General features: G+C 29.6%; 1 protein-coding gene and 1 long non-coding RNA gene across 2 annotated transcripts; one reads left to right on the top strand and one right to left on the bottom strand.

The window, feature by feature from the left end:
* Positions 1-1,821: 1,821 nt before the first annotated feature.
* On the bottom strand, positions 1,822-21,723 carry LOC141535016 (protein FAM135A). Its single transcript, XM_074254734.1, has 16 exons — positions 21,647-21,723; positions 20,808-20,884; positions 20,054-20,282; positions 18,191-18,325; positions 18,020-18,049; positions 17,863-17,944; positions 16,437-16,766; positions 15,679-15,919; positions 15,146-15,556; positions 12,973-13,726; positions 11,428-12,137; positions 9,948-10,404; positions 9,651-9,852; positions 8,119-8,368; positions 7,802-8,029; positions 1,822-7,291 (listed from the first exon to the last, which is right to left on the bottom strand). The coding sequence occupies exons 1-16, from the start codon at positions 21,721-21,723 to the stop codon at positions 7,086-7,088; spliced, it is 4,419 nt and encodes a 1,472-aa protein (XP_074110835.1). The 3' UTR covers positions 1,822-7,085.
* LOC141535017 (uncharacterized) lies at positions 17,928-18,253 on the top strand. The gene is made up of 3 exons (XR_012480522.1): positions 17,928-17,939; positions 18,023-18,077; positions 18,171-18,253. It is a non-coding gene; the product is annotated as an uncharacterized LOC141535017 (long non-coding RNA).
* Positions 21,724-23,172: the final 1,449 nt, after the last annotated feature.

Here is a 23,172-nt window from a genome sequence, read left to right as displayed (position 1 = left end):
CCCGGCGGATAGATCACAACAAACCTGATATTGTGCTCTTCGACAAGGCCACTCGTGACATTTATGTCATTGAGTTCTCGGCCCCGGCTGAATACAACATCTCAGCCAAAGAAGAGCACAAAAGACAAATATATCAGGATCTCCTGTTTGAAATTGGCAAACTTTACCCAGGTTACCGTGTCAAGCTTGTCGTCCTGATTGTTGGCGTCCTAGGAGGGATGAAACAGTCTTTTGTATCCTCACTTGCCAAAGTTCCAGCTTGCTCATCAAAAGCTGAGTTCTTGGCAGTTAGGATGCAGAAGGCTGTTTTACTTGGTTCTCTCCGTCTCTTAAGGGAAATGACTTTGGCCTGCTGTGATCACTAACCGCCTTGTTGTGCGGAGTGGTCCAGCAGTAACGGATGGAGCTCAGGCTGGGCCCTCGGAGAATCGGACTCCGGGGATAACCCCCCTGAGCATTTAATAACAAAATAATAATAATGATAATGTTTAAAATTTTTAATTAAAAAAATAAAAGAATTAAAATTAGTTCTTTTGAAAATTAATCTGAAAAATTTTAATAATTAAAAAAATTTGAAATAAAAATTATTATTACTATTTTGAATAATATATTGGATGGAAAAATAAGAATAATTTATTCTTTTATTAATTAATTTAATAATAGAAATTTTTTTTTCATTTATTTAAAAAATATCCCAATAATGAATAATTGAAATTAATTAAAAATTGAGTAAAAATTTTTTAAACGATAATTTACAATTATTTCAATTAAATAAATTTATTAATTTCCAAAAGTCATTAAAAGTAATAAAAACTTCTCTAAACGAAATAAATAAAGTATGCTGGTCCCAATAGGTAATCGATTAGAGTGTTGAGTGAAAAATAGTGTTCGCCCCCGACGAAATTACCAAAAATATGGTAAAACTGTAGATTGTAAAACATAGGGGAACTTTTAAATGGTTCGCTTATACAATTTGTCAATTTATTTTGTGGGCTATAAACTACGCGTTAAGTCGACCATATGTCTCGCTGAATAATTTCATGTGCAGCCTGCATTTGTAGTATATAAAATATATAGATTACTGTATATAGTAGACTAGATGTATATCACCAGCAACAGTAAACAAAAACATCATTAATCCTCATTTAAGCATCCCTAGATTGAAAAAATTAAGTACCACCAGTACATTTTATTTTAAATTCAAAAGCAACTCATATCCTCAACATCTCTCGGAAACACGGAAGTATAAAATAAGGAAATTAACGGTTGAATTGGGTGAGATAAATAAGGTCAGATAATTGTGCTCTTAAGAGGACAGTAACTTATTTTTATTTAGGTCTATCCGGAAAAAAATATACTACACGGTTGAAAAAATTAACTTGATTCAAAAGACAAAAATTTTTAAACGAGAAAATTATTTTGAATGAAGCATTTTTTCTTAGTAATAATATCGAAGAAAAAATAATTTGAAATTGACTCTACAAATTTTTACCTATATCATTGATGAATATGTTAAAATAATAATAACTAACAATCTTGCAGTCACTACGTGACTGCCTTGACTTGTCAACTATAAATAAATAAAATTTTATTAATTTTAAATAATGACTTTTGTTAAATTGCACTATACTTTCTTAAATATTGACGTTTTTAAAGATATAAGCTCATCCCGATGTTACACTCATCAAGAGCTTTCATTTAAGTACCCACATGTATTTTAATATATTTTTCATATATACATATATATAATATATATAAATATATGAAAAATTGATGTGGGTACTCTAATGAAAGGTCTCGATGAGTGTAACATCAGGATGAGCTTATATTTTAAAAAAAATCAATAGTTCACAAGATACAAGGTAATTTCTTAATTATGTAGGGTGAGAACGATATGAAACCTTGAAAAGGCACAACTCCAGGTCAAGATTTTTCCAACGATTCCAAATTTTACCATAAAAACCCATTCTATCACATGACTATCCTGAAGACAAAATTTAATAATAATAATAATAATAATAATAATAATAATAATAATAATAAATAGGATTTTAAAAAAGAAACAAAAAAAAATTATTAGTAATAATAATTATATTTATTTCAGCTATCTCACAATTACTTTTTATATGTATGTGTATATTTATATACTCGATAATAGTTCGTTTATACATATATACATATACAGGACAATAATTATATTTATATATATAATATATTAATAATCAATATTCATATATATTTATAATCAATTTTTCATATACTCTCAAATCTCAATTTAGTTTTTTCTTTCAATTATTTGTATATAATTTTTATTTAATAATAATAATAATATATGTATATATATATAATTTGGTGTTGATTTTTTGTCGCGCCATCTAAATAAATACTTTTTACTCATTATCTAATTATACAATCGCATAATTTGTGTCTAAGTATCATACATCTATCGTTCCTGATCGAAAGTCCCCTTAGCAATCACTCTTTATTTATTTATTTATTTTTATTTATTATCAATTATTGAAATATTTTTCCAATAGTAAAGACACAAAGTATTACAAAGTTTTATTCGTGATTAGATTCGATGACAAAAAATTACTGATACAATTAAAATTCATATATGTGGTAATAATTTATTTATGAACTTTTTATTTAATAGACTTGTTCGTATTTCTATCATGAGATACTTGAGCAAACGATAGGACGATAAGAAAAGATTTCGATTTAGTAATTGGTTAATTTATCAAAGATGCAATCGTCTTTAATCGAATCTCTAAGTCTTATTCCCTTGCTTTAATTTTAAGTATTTAGTAATAATAATTATACATCAATACAATAAATAATTCGGTAAATATCAAACACTTAGAGCGTCATATAAAACCCTGTTTAAATTAATTTACAAATTTGTGATTTTGAAAACGGATATTTAGACTTAAAAATTTTTTATATTTAATTACAATTTTTCAATAATTTTTAGTCATTTTTTAAAGTTTAAAAATTCATTTTATTTAAATTAAAAATATTAAATTATTCTCAAATATTTAAATTAAATTATTTAAATAAAAATTTACTTGAAATAAAAATATTACTTCCTTAAATTTCAAAATTTCTTAATAATTTCAATAATTTGTAGGTATTATGGCGAATTTTTTTATTTCGATTATAAATAAATCGTACTTGAGCTTTTTAAATAAAAAAAAAATTGTTTCTTGTAATTGAAATCTTCAAGAAAATTTTTGCATAGTATTTTTACACGTACAACAATTATTCAATTTGTTATTAATAAATTAAAATTAACTTACTAACAAGTAGTAAACTATAGCTTTTTTGTGAATTTCTGTACGAAAAGAGGTGCTACTAAAAGATTTTTTTCTTTACATAAAATGGTTCAAATTAAAAATTTTTTGCATATAAAAGTAAGATAACTCTTCTTTAATATCAGTTACGCATGAAAAATTGAATTTTGATCAATTAATATTATTTATTTAAGTACGCAGTAATTGGTATACCAAAAAAATGAACATGCTTGTATTACTGCGAATGTTTTCAATAATCCGCAGTAATAGAAGCACCTTTATTTGTATGCATTTGTACCAATTATTGCGGGTGTAAAATGTATATATTCTAAATTAAAATGAAAATATTGCCTGTCAATTGATAGTTCAAGTTGCTTTCAAATTGCTCTTAGTTAAAAATAAATAATCTTAAAAATAAATTGTAAACAGAAATTGATAAAAAATAAAACAAGTAAATCAAAGTTGATAAAAAATACAAGCGGTCATTATAATAAAGAATTTGCTGTGTTAAATTAAGCAGAAAAATTTTCAAACCAAGAAATTTTTATTAAATTAAGTGAATGTAACTTTATTCAAAATTTTTTTTGATTGATTTAAAAAAATTCAAAATGATTTTTTAAAATCAAGATTTATGTTTCTTCGATAAAGCTAATTTTTTTAATTACTATAAAAGCTCTGCTTGTTATGTTATACATCATTATTTCGGTCATTATTATTAATTCAAATTATTTCATTCAATACGTTTTTCTAATCCATTCATTTTATTAAACAAATAATTATCTTTCAAATGTATTTTATTAATTTCTTATATGATCCCAAAGTTGTTTATCATTGAATTTCATCCGCAGTGATAGGCACGCAGATAGGCATGCATATGAACTTTTTTTTTAAATGCTTATTATTTTAAAAAAATATTAGTTTATCGTACTCGTGATTTTTTTTTTGAGCCAATAATGAGTCAAACTTGGGTTAAAAAAAAAAAATTATTGTTATTTTTGAAAAATTTAATGAAAATGCTTTTGAAGTAAGACTTACTGAAAAAACCGCAGTAATACCCACATTTACCCTATCTTCACCATTTTTTTAAATTTTTTATTTAAAACTTTTTTAAAAAAAAAATTACATTTTTTATTTTTTTTTCAATTTCTAAATGTCAATTTTTTTCTCTAATTTTTTTTTGTCATAATTTTTAAAAAAATCCTTAAAATGATCAAATATCTGCTAAATTAATTTTAATTTAATTATGACATTAAAGTTAGCAACTTAAAAATTTTTTTATTTTATTTAAAGTAAGACCTACCGAAAAAACCGCAGTAATATCCACACTTACCCTATTTGATAAAAAATTTACTTGTAAAGAAAATTATCAACACTTAAATATCGTTATATAAAAAATTAATTTTTTTTAAATTGTTAAAATCCATAAAATTTAATTTCTTGATATTTAAGCATAAATCCGTTTTCAAATTCACCAAAAAGTCTCAAATATTAATAATAAAATTGAATAATACATTAAAAATTCACAATTCTCAATAAGAATAAGAATAAGAATAATTGAACAATAAAAAATTTATCGACTTAAATCGTCGTGCAGTTACGAGTAATGAATTACTTAGACCACTTAGCAATTAAAACCCCGTAGACTTTACACTAGAACTATTATGTTCTGAGCAATTGAGATCTATTTGGAGGGACTCATCGTGAAACCTGGAACGAATATATAATTAAACTATTTTAAATACTTATATATTCTCTTGAAGTCATTCACACTTTACAGCATTTTTTTCTTTCGCACTGACACACTCATCTGAGGGATTAAATTGACATACGTTTCGTGACTTTCCTAATTACATGACGGCGCTTACATTAATACAATAATCGTAATCATAATCATAATATAATATAAGTTACAATTAGCATTACCTTGATTTATTGCCTACTTTATACTTTAATTTTAATTTTAATGACATTAGATTATTAATGCCGTCTACCAGCCTCGAGGAGTTTTATTACAATGACTCAGTCGGTTTAATAAAATTACCATGATCGTGATTTTGAATGTTATTACAATTATAATTTTACATGTGTTAAAATGACGTATTAATTTTCATTAGGCCAACAGTTTGCTTAATTAAAATAACGAGTATAATTTCGATCGAGAATGAGATTAGATAAAATTCGTAACTAGTAAGACTAGTAAATATTAAATTCGATATTTTAATTTTCGATGAGAAAATTACAATCACAAATTACGTTGGTTCATTTCTAGTTTTTTTATTATGTTATATTTAATTTTTACAGAAAAATTTTTTAATTTATTTTTTTTTCTAAATTTTATTAAGCACTAAAATTAAAAATTTTATTGTTTTTTTTTAATTAAAAAAGAAGCAAAAAATTTAATTAAAAATTTTAATGACTTTTTGAATTTTTATCGAATTAATTTTAAATTATTTAAGGGGTAATTGATTTTTTTTTTAATGTTTTATTAAATTCGGCAACATCTCTAGAATATTGTCCTAAAGTTTCAAATCGATCCGAATAATAGTTACTTTGCAGTCGTTCAAAATTAATGAAAATTAAGTTAGCCGACATCAAAAAATTCAAAAAAAATTTCTTTTATTAAAAAATATTATTACAAAAAAATTTTTTTAAATTTCATTTGTAAAAAACTTGAAAAAGTAAAAGTGCAAATTTAAAAAAATATTTTTTACTTCTAATTTAATAAATGAAAAATAATAAAAAAATTAAAAACGACGGCTAACTTTTGAATTATTAAAAATTAAAGGGTTATATGGGTTTCACGGTTCAAAAGCTCGATTTTTTTTTAAATTCTACAACATCTCTAGAATATTGTCCCAAAGTTTCAAATCGATCCGAATAATAGTTTCGGAGATACAGTTTTAAAAAGTTGCGCGCTCAAGGCGCTGTTGTATTGAAATTCAAAACTTTAAACGCGTTTTTCTCAAAACTATGTTTTCAAAAACGGTACCCACGATTCCTCGAGAACTAATCAACCGATCTTGATGAAATTTTAGACAGGTCTTCGAGATATAATTTACAAGGTCTAGAACGGAAGAAGTTTTTTTTTCAATTACAACTATTTAAAAAAAAAAATTCCGCGAAATTTTAGCCAAATTTTCAATTTTTTTGTAAAAACCTCTGCCAAAAGTCCAATTTTAATTTTTTTTTCTTCTGTTCAAGACCTAGTTTGAAGTCTTAACTAGAGCACATGTTTTTTTTTTTTCACTTCAAATGATCCTGCTAGGAGTTCTACTGATCACGCGGACGCATCTTTTTTCCGAGGGCTCGCCGAAAATGCCGTCACATTAGCAGAGTTTTTAATATTTTTTTTTCAAAATTTCAGTAATCCCTTATTAAACATGTATCTTCAAGATAGTATATAAGCTTGAATAAAATATTTCATTTTTTCTATTAAAAAAAAATTATTAAAAATAGACCATTTTTTCCCGGAGGAAACCCATGTAACCCCTTAATTAAAAAAATCAATTAATTGAAAGAATAAAAATGACTAAAATTTTGAATAAATAAATTTCTGTAAAAATTAAATATAAGTTGCAATTACAATTATAGAATAATGAAGAGCTCTGCAAAAAATAACGAGAAAAAATGATTATTATTAAATTAGTAAAAAACGACGATATTATTAGTTTAAAAATTTTCTTAATGGTCATTGTGATGTCACTGTTTATCAATAATTGTTACTTAAAATAGTAATAGTCAATAGTAAATAATAAACAATAATTATAATTGTAATTATCATTAAGTGGTGGCTTATCTGAAGTACTTGAGTCCCGCGACAAGAAGAAACTTCTCAATAAATAATTCAGAGTCAAGGACGGCGATATGAGCAGCGCGTCCAATCAATGCGTTTGCCGTTGGTGGTAATGCATGATGGACATCATAGCGTACGAGACTGACACCTGAGGCTGACATTATAGGGTACAAAATATTGTGGACCATTTCTCTGTACGCGGTACCTGGAAAAATCAACCAAAGATCTTTAATTAATATTATTCATTTTGTTCTACAAAATTGTATTTTTAATTTATACAAATTTCTACAAGTCCATTTTTTTAATAATTTTTTTTTTTACTGTAATTTATTTGTTTAAGAAAAATGACACTGAAGTTAGCAGATGTTTAAAAATATTTGATTTTTTTTATCAATTAAATTACAACTAAAAAGATATTTCTAAAAAATTACACTTATAGTTTTTTAAGTTTTTTACAGGTGAAATTTTTTTTTAAATTATTCAATTGAAATTTTTTCAATAAAAATTTTTAAAAAATTATTATAAGACCTTTTACCTTTAGACACGCGAACGGTTAAGTATTATAATGATTAAAATAAAAAAAAAAAATATTGATTAGGTAAATTGTAGATAATAAAAATTTTGACAGAAGCGCGCAAAGCGCGTTTGATTTTTTAGTATTTACAAATTTTGATATTAATTATATAAAATATTTAAAAAAGAAGATTTTTCTGACCTTGGTCAGTTGGATCACGTACGGCAACTTTGCAGAGCTCGATCCGGGCCGAGTGGAGAGGAACATATCTATCCTGAGCACTACCACAGAGCAAGACGTGTTTGAACCTCTGCAAGTTGCTCTTCTGACTCAGTCGGAACATGAAAGATCTCCTAACATCTGAAGCATCCTTCATTGCGAGCTGCAGCAGAGATCCGGATTTTTTCCATTTTTGCATGAACCACATTCCTGAAAGGGACGAATTTGTTGAGTTTGAGTTTATAAGTTTGATTGGGGCATGGTGGATAGTTTCACCGAATGGTAGAAGCTTAACGAACCGGCATTGACAAGTCCACTCGTGTTGTAGAGAGTTCCTAGATGTGGTCCACTTAGACTGAGAAATGTGTGGAGTCTCGACAACAGTGGCCTCAGTTGTGGCCTCGTTAATGCACTGCGTATTATTATGGTCCCCAGTGAGTGTCCAATGAAACTTACTTTCGTGGGGTTTAATCCTGATGTGTCTATGTGGTGGAGGATCTCCTCCACCAGTCGGTCAGTCATTGTGTCGAAATCCGAAAATGTATCACCCTTTTAGGATAAAAAAAAACTTTTAAGCACAAAAGTTTGTTTTTTGGTGGGATTTTATTAGAGCCAAAGTTTGAGAGGAAAAAATTTAGGTAAATACTTTTGAACTATCCGGAAATTTTTATTTTTTTAATTAAATTTTATTTTATTTTATAAAAATAGTTTTTTATAATTTCACGGAAAAAAAGAAGAAAAAATTATATATAAATGTAATTTTATAAAATATAATTCCAAATATTAATTATTACAGTTTAAAATATCGCGTTCTAGGTGCCATAAGGGCGTATATCGACAGAAGGTCCCAGTGAAAAGCCATAAGGGCGTATAAAAATTTTTTTTTCGGGAATCGACGTAGTTTCGTCCGAAATGTGTAGAAATGCAAAAAAATATTTTATACGCCCTATGGCTCCTGGGACCCACCTCGGATGCCATAAGGGCGTACAAAAAAAATTTTTTTTGGGAATTAACTTATTTTTATCTGAAACGTCGAAAAATACAAAAAAAAAAAAATTTTTTTTTCTTCAAGTTAAAAATTTTTTTTGACTTGGAAAAAAAAAGAGAATTTTTACTTTACGCCCTTATGGCATCTGTAACGCGATATAATTTAACAATTTTAAAATGTATATCTTCCAAAGTTTGTACAAATTTATACTTTTTTTTTTTAATTTTAATTTTTCTATCTTTTTATTTGAAGCTTTCAGTTTTTAAAAATTGTAATTTAACTTAAAAATTTTTCTTTTTTTATCGTGTATGAATATTTATGAGCGACCGTTCAAAATTTAAATTTTGAACTGAAACTTTTAGAAACTTATTTTTTTATTTATAAAATTTTACCGTAATAAGAAAAAAAATAAAAAAAAAAAATTCGATTTTTGACGATTTTTGAAATTTAAAAAAAATTCGGAACGACCTCTTAAAAATTTTTTTTTGAGCTGTCCTTTGGAAAGGGCTCTTAAAATATCAAAAACTAACATTTTTTTACTAGAAACTCGAAAAAAAAAAAAATAATCGGTTGTTTTGCGACACCCTAGTGCATATGCACCAAAAAGAAACATTTTTGAACCTTGAAAATTATTTAAATATTTTACTTTTCTTAAATCTAGAAAAAAAATTCTTTAATCAAGAAAAATTTAGATCAAGAATTTTTTTACTTAAATTAAGACAATGAAGCTCTTTAAAATTATTTTTTTGGTTAAAATATTTTCCCCTTTAATTAATAAATTTTTTTTTCTGTGTTTCAATAATTAGAATTCTTCATTGATAAAAAAAACTGCTCTTGTCTCACCTGATTTCTCTCAGACATAAGAAAATCCAAATGAGCCCCAGGTAACCCGAGCTCAAGATAAGTTTTAACGAGTCTCAAGTCAGCAGCGTTCCCTTCCAGCCCATGAACGCAAATAATAAGATGAGGTCCCTCGGGAGAGAATATCCTGTACTCGTCGCTGATGTTGAAGTAGGGAAGGCTGCTGGCTACGCCGGTGTAGTCGCTGGAATTCGATTGAAAGAATCTTAACACCGATTGCAATCCAGCTCCCGCGCACCCCCCAGTTTCCAGGAAAAAGTAAAAAATAAAACAACACACCTGTACATTTTCCCGGAAAAGCTCATCTGCCTTTTGAATTCCTCCTTGCACTTTTTGAAGTTAATGACGTCGTCCTGCGTCGACTGGAGCAGCTCTTTGCCTTCTTGATAGCAGTCCAGACAAAAGTCCCTCGCGTAGACGCTCTCTCGCTCCCTTTCAACCCTGTCGCGGCTCCTCTGGGGGCTGCAGGGGGCGGTTTTGTTCTGCTTTGGACTCCTGGCGCACTTCACGGTCTCATAAACGTGGTAGAGCGGGTTGTCGACCATCGGAACCGGGGCGGGGACTGGGGCTGGGTCTCTGAATGCTTCTGGAGGCGGGGGCTCGTCTTGGAACATCTTCGGCGGCGGGAGTCGCACTTCCTCGTAAGAATGCTCTGTTATCTTTTCTTTGCCGCTCTTTGTTTTACTTTTCTTGTCTTTTGCCACTGGGATTTTGTTTATGTTCATCTTTTTCTCTCCTATTGTTATTTTTTAATTAATTATTATTATTATTTTTTTTTTTTCAATTAATTATTATTATTTTTTTCAATTAATTATTGTAATAGCTTTTTTTTATTACCTACGATTTGAACGTTCAATACGTTGAATCTACGATTTAAATTTTGACTCGAGTTATATTGAAAGAAAAGAAAGTAAATTTGATTCGTACACGGAAAAATCAAGATGACACTGGATATCATCCTAGATTATACTGAGTGAAAAAATTTTTTTAGACAGTAGCTAGTATAATCCAGATTATAATGAATATAATCCAGATATCACGTAGTTTAATCTAGATTTTTCTAGCTACTATCTGAAATTTTTTTTAACCACAGATATCACTGAGTATAATCTGGGATGACATCTAGTGTCATCTTGTTCTTTCCGTGTAAGCAAGGATAATTTTATTTAATTAATTTTGTAATTATAATAAAATATTTCAGAAAAAAAAATATTGAGGTTATAGATCCTTAGTGACCTAGGATTAATTTAAAATATATTTAATAGCTACAAAAAAATTTAATACTACTTTTTTTTTCAAGTCGAATTACTATAAAATGCATTTATTCGAATGATTAAATGAATTTATCTGAAACATTGCCATAAAGCTTAGAAGGGCTTAAAATGGCCAGGTTTTATGAATAATAAAAGTATAATTCTTCGTCAGAGTGAAGTTCAAGGGGATTAAATAAAAATGATCTATTACGCATTCATTCTGTATTTAATCCGGCCGCTTTCATATAGTGTAATAGTAGGGAATATTAGCTAACAGACCACTCAACTTGTGTTTTGTAAATAGATCAGATTAACTCACGCAATTTTAAGTATATTGGTAATTAATATTTCAGGTTGATAAGTAGTTAATAGGAGTATTAAGTTTCATTTTTGCTAACTTTATTGTTAGAAAAGTTTAATTGTTATTTGTGCAATTATTTGTAAATATCTTTTTAATTGAAATTTAATTAATAAAAAAAAATAAAAAATTTTTAGTCGTCTGTTACCTTTGCGTTTTTGTTCAGAACCGGAAGTATCCCCGCTGCTGACCCACCCAGAGCACTCGGAGGTCAAATTATTAGAATCTGTGCTACTGGTGGGACTGCTGGGCCTGGAGGACGACGGACTGGGAGGAACAGCAACGAGGTCGGCGCCTAGGAGCTCTTTGCTGTCCCTAATTGGCATACAAGGCAACGAAACTGCGCTCCGGGGCACGACCACCTTGTTCTGTGCCATGGGAACGCTCGCACATCTCAGTCTTTTGGCATTTGGCTCAGGAACTCCGGGGGAGGGCGATTTGTCGGTCGAGGTCGAAGAAACAACCCCGTTTTCCAGCCCCTCGACCTTCAGGTTGACCTTGCTCCCGTTCTCCACCTCCTGGAGGCTCGACATCTGGCCTCGGTACTTATTTCCCGGCATCGGAGGCAGAGGCAAGGGCAGGGGCAAATCTATCGCATCCTTTTCGTCGTATGGAGGTGGGATTGATGGCGGGGAAGGTGGTGGAGGCTTGCGGCCGCGATGATGACATTTTTTGTTGCTGGAGGAATTCACCAAGTCTTCTTTAATTTCTCCGTCAATTGCAGGGGCCGAATGCGGCCGGCGACCGCGCCGTCTTTCTTCTACAGGGTTCGTGTCGATCATTAGCGCGATAACTTCGTACACTGGCTCTTTTTCGACCTTGTTTTTCTCCAGCTTTTTTGTGGCCTTGTCCTTGTCCCTAAATAGTGAAAATTTTGTTTGAATGATTGAAATTATTCAGAAGAAAATAAATTATAATACTATGTTACTACCGTGACTTGTGAAGTATAGATAAGTAAAATTTTGCTTTATTAAATAATGAATTTTGTTAAATTGTACTGTACTTTCTTAAATATTGACGTTTTTAAAGATTTAAGCTCATCCTGATGTTATACTCATCGAGAGCTTTTATTTGAGTACCGACATGCATTTTTGATATATTTTTCATATATACATATATATAATATATATAAATATATGAAATATATAAAAAATTGATGTGGGTACTCAAATGAAAGGTCTTGATGAGTGTAACATCGGGATGAGCTTAAATTTTAAAAAATGTCAGTAGTTAACATGATATTTGTTAAATTGCACTGTACTTACTTGAATATTGACGTTTTTAAAGATATAAGCTCATCTCGATGTTACACTTATCAAGAGCTTTCATTTGAATACCCATGTGCATTTTTACATATTTTTTATATATACATATATATATATATATATATATATATATATATATATATATATATATATATATATATATATATATATATATAAATATATAAAATAAATGAAAAATTGATGTGGGTACTCAAATGAAAGGTCTTGATGACTGTAATGTCGGGATGAGCTTATATCTTTAAAAATGCCAATATTTCACAAGATACAAGGTCATTTCTAAGTACTGAGATTTTTAAGTAATTTGTGTGTATCAATTTTTCTCCATAAAAATTTTATCTAAAATAAAAAATTTTTTTAACGCTGAAAAAAAAAAATTTACAAATAATAATATCAATAAAAATGTTTACCGAGAATTTATATATCTATCGCGTTCATAATTCTCCTTATCCTGCGAGTAATCGACCCGACCAACATCAAAGAGCCTCTCAGTACTCTTGGGTCTCTTCGGGCGGTCAGAGTTCTTGCCGCTGGTCCCGTTGGTCCTGTAGAAAAAGGAATCGACATTGACGTCGCCGTAAACGCCACTAAACCTCTTGTTCAAAGGATCAACAAGCAAAGTGTGGCTCTGGGCGTCTTCGTTCAAAGTATTAAGGAAGTCCTGGGACTTAACTCTCTCCGGGTGGCCGGAAGACTTCCCAAGGGTGTGATACCGTCGGTTGTCGGTGTTACTCTTGGCAGCCTGCTTCCGGTGGTTCCCGCGATAGGTCACGCGATCCAGGGTCGCGGATCGCATGTTGCCGGAATTGGTTTCATCAAAAACTCCGTTCGGGATGTTTAGCGACTTGTCGGGGTGGAAGAGCCGATGGCTTCGGGGCTCCAGTCGTATCCGCTGGTTCCCGGTGCTGTTAGACTCCGGCTTGTGATTGCTGTCAAAGGACCCGAATTTATTATTCAAGTCAAAGTTGCAGGAAGGAATTCCGAACTCGCAGGTCTTGTTTGAAGGTCGATACCCCGGGAAGTGTCCGTTCGGCGGCAGTTCGGGAAACATCGCGGCCAACAGCGATGTTATTGATGTCGAGGGTTGCATGTACTCGTGCCTGGAGTTTGCGACCAACATTTGGGTTGATTTTGCTCGCGGGAGCGGCATTACTGGCGTTGACCCTAAAGATAAATCAAAAGGAAATTGTCTTAATTGTTATTTAATAAAGGTCGTTCGGTTTTACGTCTCAAGAGGCCAATGGTGTCCAAATACAACTTTTTAATTAAGAATTTCATTTTTAGAAATTTAATAAATTGTTTTTACAAGAATTTTTCAGTATAGATGGTTTAATTTAGTTAGAAGGGTCGGAAAGGATAAATTGATTACTGGAAAAATTTACGGCACTAATGGAAGGATATTTAAGTGGAAAAGTCTCGTCTTTTTAGGGATATTGAAAAAAAAACAAAAAAACAAATATTGGTCAAGAGAAATGTTAATGGATGTTCATTCATTTCAGGAGAATTATTTTGTCTCCTTTCCAAAATTTATTGTTTTTTTTTGACTGAATTTTTGGTTTAAGCAGAAGACTAATAGAAAACTTATTAATTAAAAAAAAAAAAAAAAATTGATTGAATCAATATTTTGAAGAGTTTGATTTTTTTTTTTTTTTGATGAAATAAAATTTATGTAAAATTATTTTGTAATTTGAAAAATTTTTTTTTGATTTAAAATCAAAAAATTCAAAATCCTGAAAATGATTTTTTTTTATACAAGTTTATCGTAAAAATGAGTTTTTTGAGCAATTCAATTCAATAAAAAATAAATTAACAGAATTTGAAGTAAAAAATTGATAAAAAAAATTTTTAAAGGAAAAATAGTTTATTAAAACTAGGAACCTCGCAGTCACTATGTGACTGCCGTGAATTGTGAACTATAAAGAAATAAAATTTTGCTTTATTAAATAATGACTTTTGTTAAATTGCACTGTACTTTCTTAAATATTGGCGATTTTAAAAATATAAACTCATCTTGATGTTACACTCATCAAGAGCTTTCATTAGAGTACCCACATGCATTTTGATATATTTTTCATATATTTAAATATATATAATATATATAAATATATAAAATATATGAAAAATTGATGTGGGTACTCAAATGAAAGGTCTTGATGAGTGTCACATCAGAATGAGCTTAGATCTTTAAAAATGTCAATAGTTTACAAGATACAAGGTAATTTCTTAATTATATATCTAGAGATAGAGCAATCTCGAATGTAGCCTAAATACTTATCATAAAAATATTTTTTTTTTAATCAAGTTAATTTTTAAAAAATTTTTCAAGGAGCTCTAAAAATTTTTTTATATCAATAAAAATCAAAAGTTAATTTTTTTTTAATTTACCAAAAAGTTTTAAAAATTTTATTTTGACATTAAAAATTAATTTTTAATGAAAAATTTTCAATAATTATTCAAAAATTGGATACCAATTGTCCAAGAAATATCAAGACGACAAACCAAACGATTTTCTAAAATTAAATAGAGGGACCAATAAAAAGATAGCAGAGAAGCAGAAACTCAAGAAAGCGCAAATTAATAAACCTAGAGACGGGTTCGGCGCGGAGAAAGCCTGCTGCTGACCCGAGGGAGGAAAGAGCGTGGTGCTCCGAGCAGTGTGAAGCGGTGCCTGAGATCGAGACCTCCCCTTGGAGGGCACGGAGGTCGGGGGAGTTGGATTACGTCCTCCTGACCGCTGCCGAGGGAAAAGTTGTGTCGACGCAGACCTCGGAAGGGTTTTCGGCGAAGTTCTGGGCTGCGGGCTGGCAATTTCAGGGCCCAGCTGGTCCAAGGACTTGCTGTGACGAGCTGGAAGCGAGGTTGGTCCTAGAGACAGCCTGGCCTGGATCGAGGCGATGTCCTGGGCGGCTCCTTCGCTGCGGGGTGACCAGACACTGGACTCGCGGGACTCCAGGATCGCGGATATCCCGCAGCTGCAGTCTTCTATGCTGGGAACTTTTTAAAATAAATTTCTGATTAGATAAATTAATTTCTTCCTTTATATTTTTTTTTTAGAGTAAAGTTACTTTTTTTTTTTTTTTTTTTTTTTTTTTTTTTTCAATGCGAAAAATATTTACCGCTGTTACGATGCCTCTGTTGCATGTCAGCGTAATTATCCTCGAATATCAAAGGAAGGGAATTGAGATCACCGTCGAGCTCAGGACAGTGAACCGGCAAGGGTGGAAGAGCCGCCAAGTAACGCGATCTCCGGGCCGCTTCACTCACCGCTTGATAAGATTGATAATTTGCGTCGTAGCAGCCTGCTGCTGATGTTCGTGGATTCTCGAGGACAAAGAACCCTTCAGAGAACCGTTTAACCTGTCAATTTTAATGTCATTCAATATTCATTCTTGTTACAGAGGATCTCTTCATTTTAAATGTCATGATATGCAAGTTAAATTTTTAAAATTAATTTGATTTAAAGAAAAACTTTTTGTTAAATAATTTCACTATTTTTTTTATCAATTTATTGATTAAAAAATTAATTTTATCAAAAATAAAAAATTTTTTTCAAGAATTTTTTTTAAAATGAAAAATACTTTTGATTAAAAATTTTTGATAGATTTAAAAAAAATTACTCAGAGTAATTTTTAAGATCTACAATTTATTTACAAGTTAAAAAAAAATTAATTTTCTTCCATGGTTTAAAAAAAAATTATTAAAAAAGAAAGTAAGGACTCGATAAATTTGAATTAAGAAAAAAAATTTTAATTAAATTTTTCACTTGAAAAATTCTCTCAAAACTGTTTTTAAATAAGAAAATCTACTTTAATTTTCTTGGAATTATAAAAGATGATTATTATAATAATAATAATAAAAATAATGAGAAACTAACGCGAAGTTGATGGTGAATTCGAGCTAAATGCTGGTGCACAGCCTCCTGTTTGCTGAAAGCCTCGAGGAAAATGTGCCAGAGGACGATATTTTGTGCGCAAAGTTGTGCGATGTCAACCTCGTCGGTGTCAATCATCTTACTCGCCTCCTTGTGCTTACGCTCGGCGATTTCCAGGTCTCGCTGCTCTCGAGACGGCAAGAGCCGTGCCAAATCTGCGATGTCATTCAGCAAGTTTTCGCGAGCTGTTAATAATATTCGCGTGACTTCTGTTTGCGTCGCTCGCGCGTGCTGGGTTCGTGCTGTTGATCCTACGCATCTTGTCGTTGTTTCCTTTTTCAATGTTAAATATTATTATTTACCAAATTATTATTATTAAAAGAATAAAAAAAATTACTAATATCAATTAATATTTTATTAAAACAAAAATTAATTTAGGAGTTTATTAAACTAAAAAATAACGTCAGATAAGCTTTTTTTATTTTAGAACTTTAAGGCTTCAAACTTAACTCTCCTGTATTGAGAAAATTTAGTAATCGTGCGCCACCTGTCGGATATTTTTAATACTAGTTTTAATAAAAAAAATTTATGTGGGTATATATAGCCATATTAGGACATATAAAGCCACATATGAGCACATATTGCTATATTAAGCTGTTTACGGACAGATAAACTCATATAAGAACATATTTAGCCATATATGGACATATAAAATCATATGAACCCATATATGATCAAATATTATCATAAATGAATATCAGGACATACCAAAAATGTTATATAGGTATTTATGATCATATCCAGTTTTATATGGACATTTCAAGTCATATATTGCCATATTAAGCATTATATGAATATTTCAAGTCATAAAAAGATATATTAAGCAATATCAAGACATATGAAGCCATATAAAAACTGATACAAGGAGATATTAAGTCATATGGGTACATATAAAGACATATATTATTATATCCGTCAATATCAGAACTGATATTGACATATTATGCCATATCAAACCATATATGACTTTATATGATCATATATGGTTTTATATGGCTTTATATGATCATATATGGTTTTATATGGTCAATTTTGATGCTAAGCTTTTGTAAAAGAATATTAAAATTTATGAAAAACTATACATAGACACATAAAACCATGTCAGGTCATATATAGACATATTAGTCTTAGAATTAAAAAATTCTTTAACTGGTTAATTTGTGGTTCAATATTTTGACTGTTAAACTTTGAGTGATTTTGTTATTAATGTAAAGCATAATTTTGACCTCTATATTTTAACCAAAACTCGATACTTAGAGTCGACAGTCTATAGTATAAATTATTCAGAACTCTATAACAATTTTCCGTGAAAGCTCTCGTAGGTACGAAAGGGAAAACCCCTTAATAATAAAATTAATAGAATAATTACAATGTTCAAGAAGGCAGTGCTGTCTGCGCCATTAGCCGTCGGCTGTTTGAACTGTAACCAAGGTTTTCCACTCCTAGGTGCGCTGTAAAATTTTTTTTATTTTATTATCATGATTTTATATTTACATAAATTTTTCATCTTTTACTCTGAAACTCACCAGCTTTGTACATAGTGAAGTATACTCTTCCTGGAGATGAAGCGTACGAACAAGATGGGTAAATTACTTATTCATTTTATTTATGTTATTTATTAGTTATTATTTATTTATAAAGAGAGTATGAATTTATTATAAATGAATAAAACAGTAGATAAGGAAGAGGATACTGACTTAACGAATGGCTGATGGAGCGCGACGAGACAGGCGTGGATCGTTATGGATACCGCTGCCAGATGAAAGTAGTCAAAGAGTACCGGTAAATGATAGTGAAGCCCCTTTGTTGGTACGAAATTCAGCTGCAACGTTCTACAAATAATTATTTTCATTAGTTATACTCGTTAATTCGACTTTCAGCTCAGAGTTTCACCGCAACGCCGATCCCAAGTTTTTTTTTTTTTACATTTTTCTATTTCTGTTTACTCTCAAGAGTTTTTCCGGAAGAAAAAAATCATTGATGGATAAAAAAAAACTAAGTTGGAATATAAAACCCGAGGTAAAACTGGTCCAATTAAAAGCTCTGGCAATTCTGAGGCTCAAGATGTCAGTATTGTGGTTTTTGTTTGGAAAAATTAAAAAAAATCTTGATTTACACTCGAAAAATTAGACGACACGCTTATGGGTATCGAGGGCAGCTTTTTGAGTTACGATTTGTGCCGAGAAAAATAGTAGTTTTATTTGAAATAGTATTTTGGATATAAAATTCAAGCTCATATTTTTTTATTGAAAATTCAATTTTTCACGAATAAAATTATGGATTTTTATGAAAAAAGTTTTTTTATTTGAAAAAAATAATTTTTTCTGCTAAATTTTACTATTCCTTTGAGATATTTAATTCGAATTAATTCTATAAATTCACTCTTAAGAAATAAAAAGGAAAAGAAAGTTCTTTTTGGGATTATATCAATTCAACAAATTTATTATTTTTATAGATGACCTATTTCGACCAAAAACTTCTTTTAAATGTATAAAAAAAAATTTTTTTTTGCAATTCCAAAAAAAATCTAAAAATAACAAAGTCAATAATTTTTTTAAATTAATTTAAATTCAATTTCAATTACGAATCCTTTTATATAAAATCCAGAAATTAAATCCTTTAAAAAAAAAAAAAAAATAAAACAAACGACAATATTCTTTAAAACCCACAACTTGTTTTCTTTAAACCCGATTCTCAATTAAAGTTATTTCAATCCACCAGATCTCAACTTTCGCAATTAAACCGAAGGAAAAAAAATTTTTCTTGTTTAATACTTCAAAAAAAACAAAATTATTCCTTATGATTGTTATTATAAGGAAGGGTGGGGCAAGACGGCCCACCTAAGCCAGTTTTTATTTTTTGTGACTTTCTTCTATCAAGTGGATTTACTCTGGTCCAACTTTGACTCAAGTCACTGGAATTTTTTGAAAGTTCCAAAAAAAATTTTTTTTTTTTTGGGACAAGATGGCCCATCTCCAAAATATGATAAAAAAATAGTAGAAAAATAAATTTTTGGTCAATTTTTGAGGTGGGCCTTCTTGCCCCAGGTGGACCGTCTTACCCCAGGTGGGCCGTCTTACCCCACCCTCCTCTATTACAGAATAAATGGTATATTACAGAAAATAATATACTACAGAAAAAATTAATTTTCATAACAAATTTCAAAAATCTGCTCTAGGAATTTTTTTTTTTTTTTTGACGTTTTAAAAAAGTCTTAAAATAGTTTCGGTTTGTGTGACTTTTAAGATCTTAAAAAAATGATAATTTTAAGACAATTTTTTTTTTTACACGGGTATTACTGTTTGAAGTAATATTTTCTTCCATGTTAAGAATAAATTGTTGCGTTTAAATGATAAAAATTATTAAGTGTACTAGAATTCAATAAATTTTGTTTTATAATTTTTCTCGATTTTAATAAAACATTTTTATATAAATATGCCAGTAAATTTTGCAAAGCAAACACAACAGAATAACAGAAACAAACATGGAGTATCTGAGAGTTGATTCACGCTCGAGAAAACAAACGAGTGATTCAAAAATAAAACCAGATCAAAAATCACCTTGATGACACACATGCCATGTTCCCTGGCTGGGTGGGCTCGCTGAACCATAGCTCGACGCCGAGATTGAAGTGAGTCCGGGAGAGAGCCTCTTCGATCTTGTGACTGTGCACGAGCACGTGAGCGCGGAAGAGCACGGATGTTCCTAGAGTAACTTCCTCGTTCCTGTAAAGGATCTGGAAACGCTTGCTCGTTCCCGGCGGGTCCATGTTCTCTAACGAGCGCTTATCTAAGCGAGCATAATATAAACAGCAAATATAATATCAAGGCTCATTATCATTGCAATTATGGAAATTCGGGTTAAAATGGATGAAAAATTTTTTAAATTAAATAAAGAAATTATCACAAATTTCAAATTCCAAAAAATTTTGATCAAAGTTAATTTCAAATTTGAAAAAAAAATTTTTTCATCATTTCTATGCATTTAAAGTAAAAATACGTTGTTTGCCGAAAAAAAAATTTTTTTGGTACGCTCTTATGATTTTTCAAGGGTTTTTTTTTTTTTTTTTTTTCGGGATACGCCCTTATGGCATCAGTAACGCGATATTTCATATGATAAATTATAAATATTATATGTGATCTTTCAGCTGTCGCATAAAGAGGGCTAGTTAGTCTGTATTTATTTAAAAGGTGCTCCAATAATGAGATGTTTAGCCTCTCTCGTAAACCGATTGTGAAATCGATTATTGGCAATTGGATTATTATCACAAACCCTTCTATGTATATTTATACTGATTAATTAAGAAACACTCACGATTACGGAGTTGATCGACTTCCACTTTAATTGGCAGTTTAGGTGATACCCTGAGGGCTGTTCGGATTTGATAGTACCTGAATAAATAAATAATTTATTTTATTCAATTTTTCAAAAAATAAAACAGCAATTTCTACTTTATTTAAGCTCTATTAATCTCTAAAAAATTTCATTTTTTTTTTCAAACAAAATTGAACATATTTTTAAAAAAAATTCAAAGTTCAAGAATTTTTATCTTGATTCAATAAAAAAAATTTTCTTTTAGTAGAAAGTCAAAAATTATTTTTTTAGTATGTAAAAATTAATTATTGCCTAAAAATGAAAAAATTGGCTTATTTATGCTTGTTTTTTTTTTTTTTTAATGTTTTACTTTTCGGTAAATTAATGATGGAAATAAATTTTATTTCTAAAAATGAAACTTCAAAATCTTTAAAAAAATTTATCAATTTAACAATCAATGTTTTAAAATAAATTAAAATTGAAAAATTAATATATTACCTTGAAATTATTGATAAAAAATTCAAAATTTTAATTAAAAATTTTTTTGATTAAAAATTCTAAATTAAATTCGATTTTTTAAAAATCTGACCAATTTTATTATTAATTCGCCGACATTAAAATAAAAATTTGAATATCTTTTTTTCCATTCGATTTAAAAATATTTACAAAAAGAAATAAATTAATTAAAAAATAAAAATTTTTTTTATTTCAAAATTAAACTTTGATAAAAAAAAATTAATTAAAAGCTTGTATCAAAACATGTTTCCGAAATACGCCGAAATGCAAAAAGTATATGCAAAAGAATAAAAAAAAAAAAGAAAAAGAAAGAGGAGACTCACCCGCGTTGAAAGAGATCAACATTGTAGAATTTGCAAAGCTCGAGGGAGAACTCGAGGGTGGCCTGTAAATCGCTCATCGCTCGGCGATTTTCTGCGTGAGCCTTCACCCTCTGCTTCTTTGAGTGAGAAGCCTCCTCGGTGTACGGTGTCGGTCGTTATTTAGCGGCAGTATAACCCGGCACGTCTTTTCTCGAGGTCCCCTCGGCTATTTACTCTCTCGTCCTCCTCTTATCCTCTTATCCTTCCTTGAGAGTTTCCACGCACTGGTACCGGCTAGCAATACAGCCCGCCAGTAATATCACTGACAGGAGAGACTACGGTGATGGCCAAGGCGCCAAAGTCTACATCGTTACTTATTTCGAAAACTTTAAGGCTGAAACCTCTCTTTCTCTTGACACTTCCTCCGAGGAATATCTTCTACCGCTCTCGACCTCATCTTCCTACATTTTATCATCGTGTGTGACGCCTGTCTACCTTCATTAGGCTTTAATTAACCTGTCAACAAAATATCCCCGAATGAGCCAACTAAACACTCGCTTGTCTTTACATTCATTAAATTTTCTTTTTACATTTGACACTTTTTTTTTCTGTCAAATATTAAATTAATTATCAATATAAAAAAAAAACAAAATTATTCAGTTATTAAATAAAATAATTAGAGCTTTTTTTTTTTAATTTAAAGCTTTTTCTTTAAAAAAATACAAAGTAACAATCAGGAAAATTATTTTTTTCTTAACAATTTTGATAGAAAAATTTTATGATCTATATTATTAACAAAATACGAAAAACTTTGTCTCCGGGAAAGTCATATGATAAAATCGGTTTTTTTTAGTAAAATTTAGTGTTATTGCAAAGGTCTTGATTTTAATTTGTGCATTTTTAAGGTTTCTTATCATTCTCACCGATAGTCAATTTATTATGATAAGTATTTAGACTGCATTCAAAAATGCTCTATCTCTAGATACTTAATTGAGAAATTACCTTGTATCTTGAGAACTATTGACATTTTTGGAAATATAAGCTCATCCCGATGTTACACTCATCGAGACCTTTCATTTGAGTACCCACATCAATTTTTCATATATTTTATATATTTATATATTTGTATATATAAAAAATATATTAAAATGCATGTGGATACTCAAATGAAAGCTCTTTATAAGCTTACATCTTTAAAAACATCAATAGTCAAAAAAGTACAGTGCAATTTTAATAAAAGTCATTATTTAAGAAATGACCTTGTATCTTGTGAACTATTGACATTTTTAAAGATGTAAGCTCATCTCGATGTTACACTCATCGAGACCTTTCATTTGACTACCCACATCAATTTTTCATATATTTTATATATTTATATATATATATATATATATATATATATATATATATATATATATATATATATATATATATATATATATATATATGAAAATTGCATGTGGGTACTCAAATGAAAGCTCTTGATGAGTGTAATATCAGGATGAGCTTATATCTTTAAAAACTTCAATATTTAAGAAAGTACAGTG

Source organism: Cotesia typhae, unplaced genomic scaffold (assembly GCF_013202065.1).
Source record: "Cotesia typhae breed Kobodo isofemale line unplaced genomic scaffold, CoteBio_Ctyphae scaffold_13, whole genome shotgun sequence".
Classification (NCBI taxonomy): domain Eukaryota; kingdom Metazoa; phylum Arthropoda; class Insecta; order Hymenoptera; family Braconidae; genus Cotesia; species Cotesia typhae.
Note: the sequence above shows the minus strand (reverse complement) of the source record. Positions and strands in the feature narration are given on the sequence as shown.

Coding starts and splice junctions, on each gene's coding strand:
- LOC141535016 (XM_074254734.1), bottom strand. CDS start 21,723: ATGAGCGATTTACAGGCCACCCTCGAGTTCTCCCTCGAGCTTTGCAAA. Junction 10,405..11,427: donor TTCTGAACAAAAACGCAAAG/GTAACAGACGAC, acceptor AAATAACAATAG/GAGAGAAAAAGATGAACATA. Junction 8,369..9,650: donor TTATGTCTGAGAGAAATCAG/GTGAGACAAGAG, acceptor TTATCCTAAAAG/GGTGATACATTTTCGGATTT.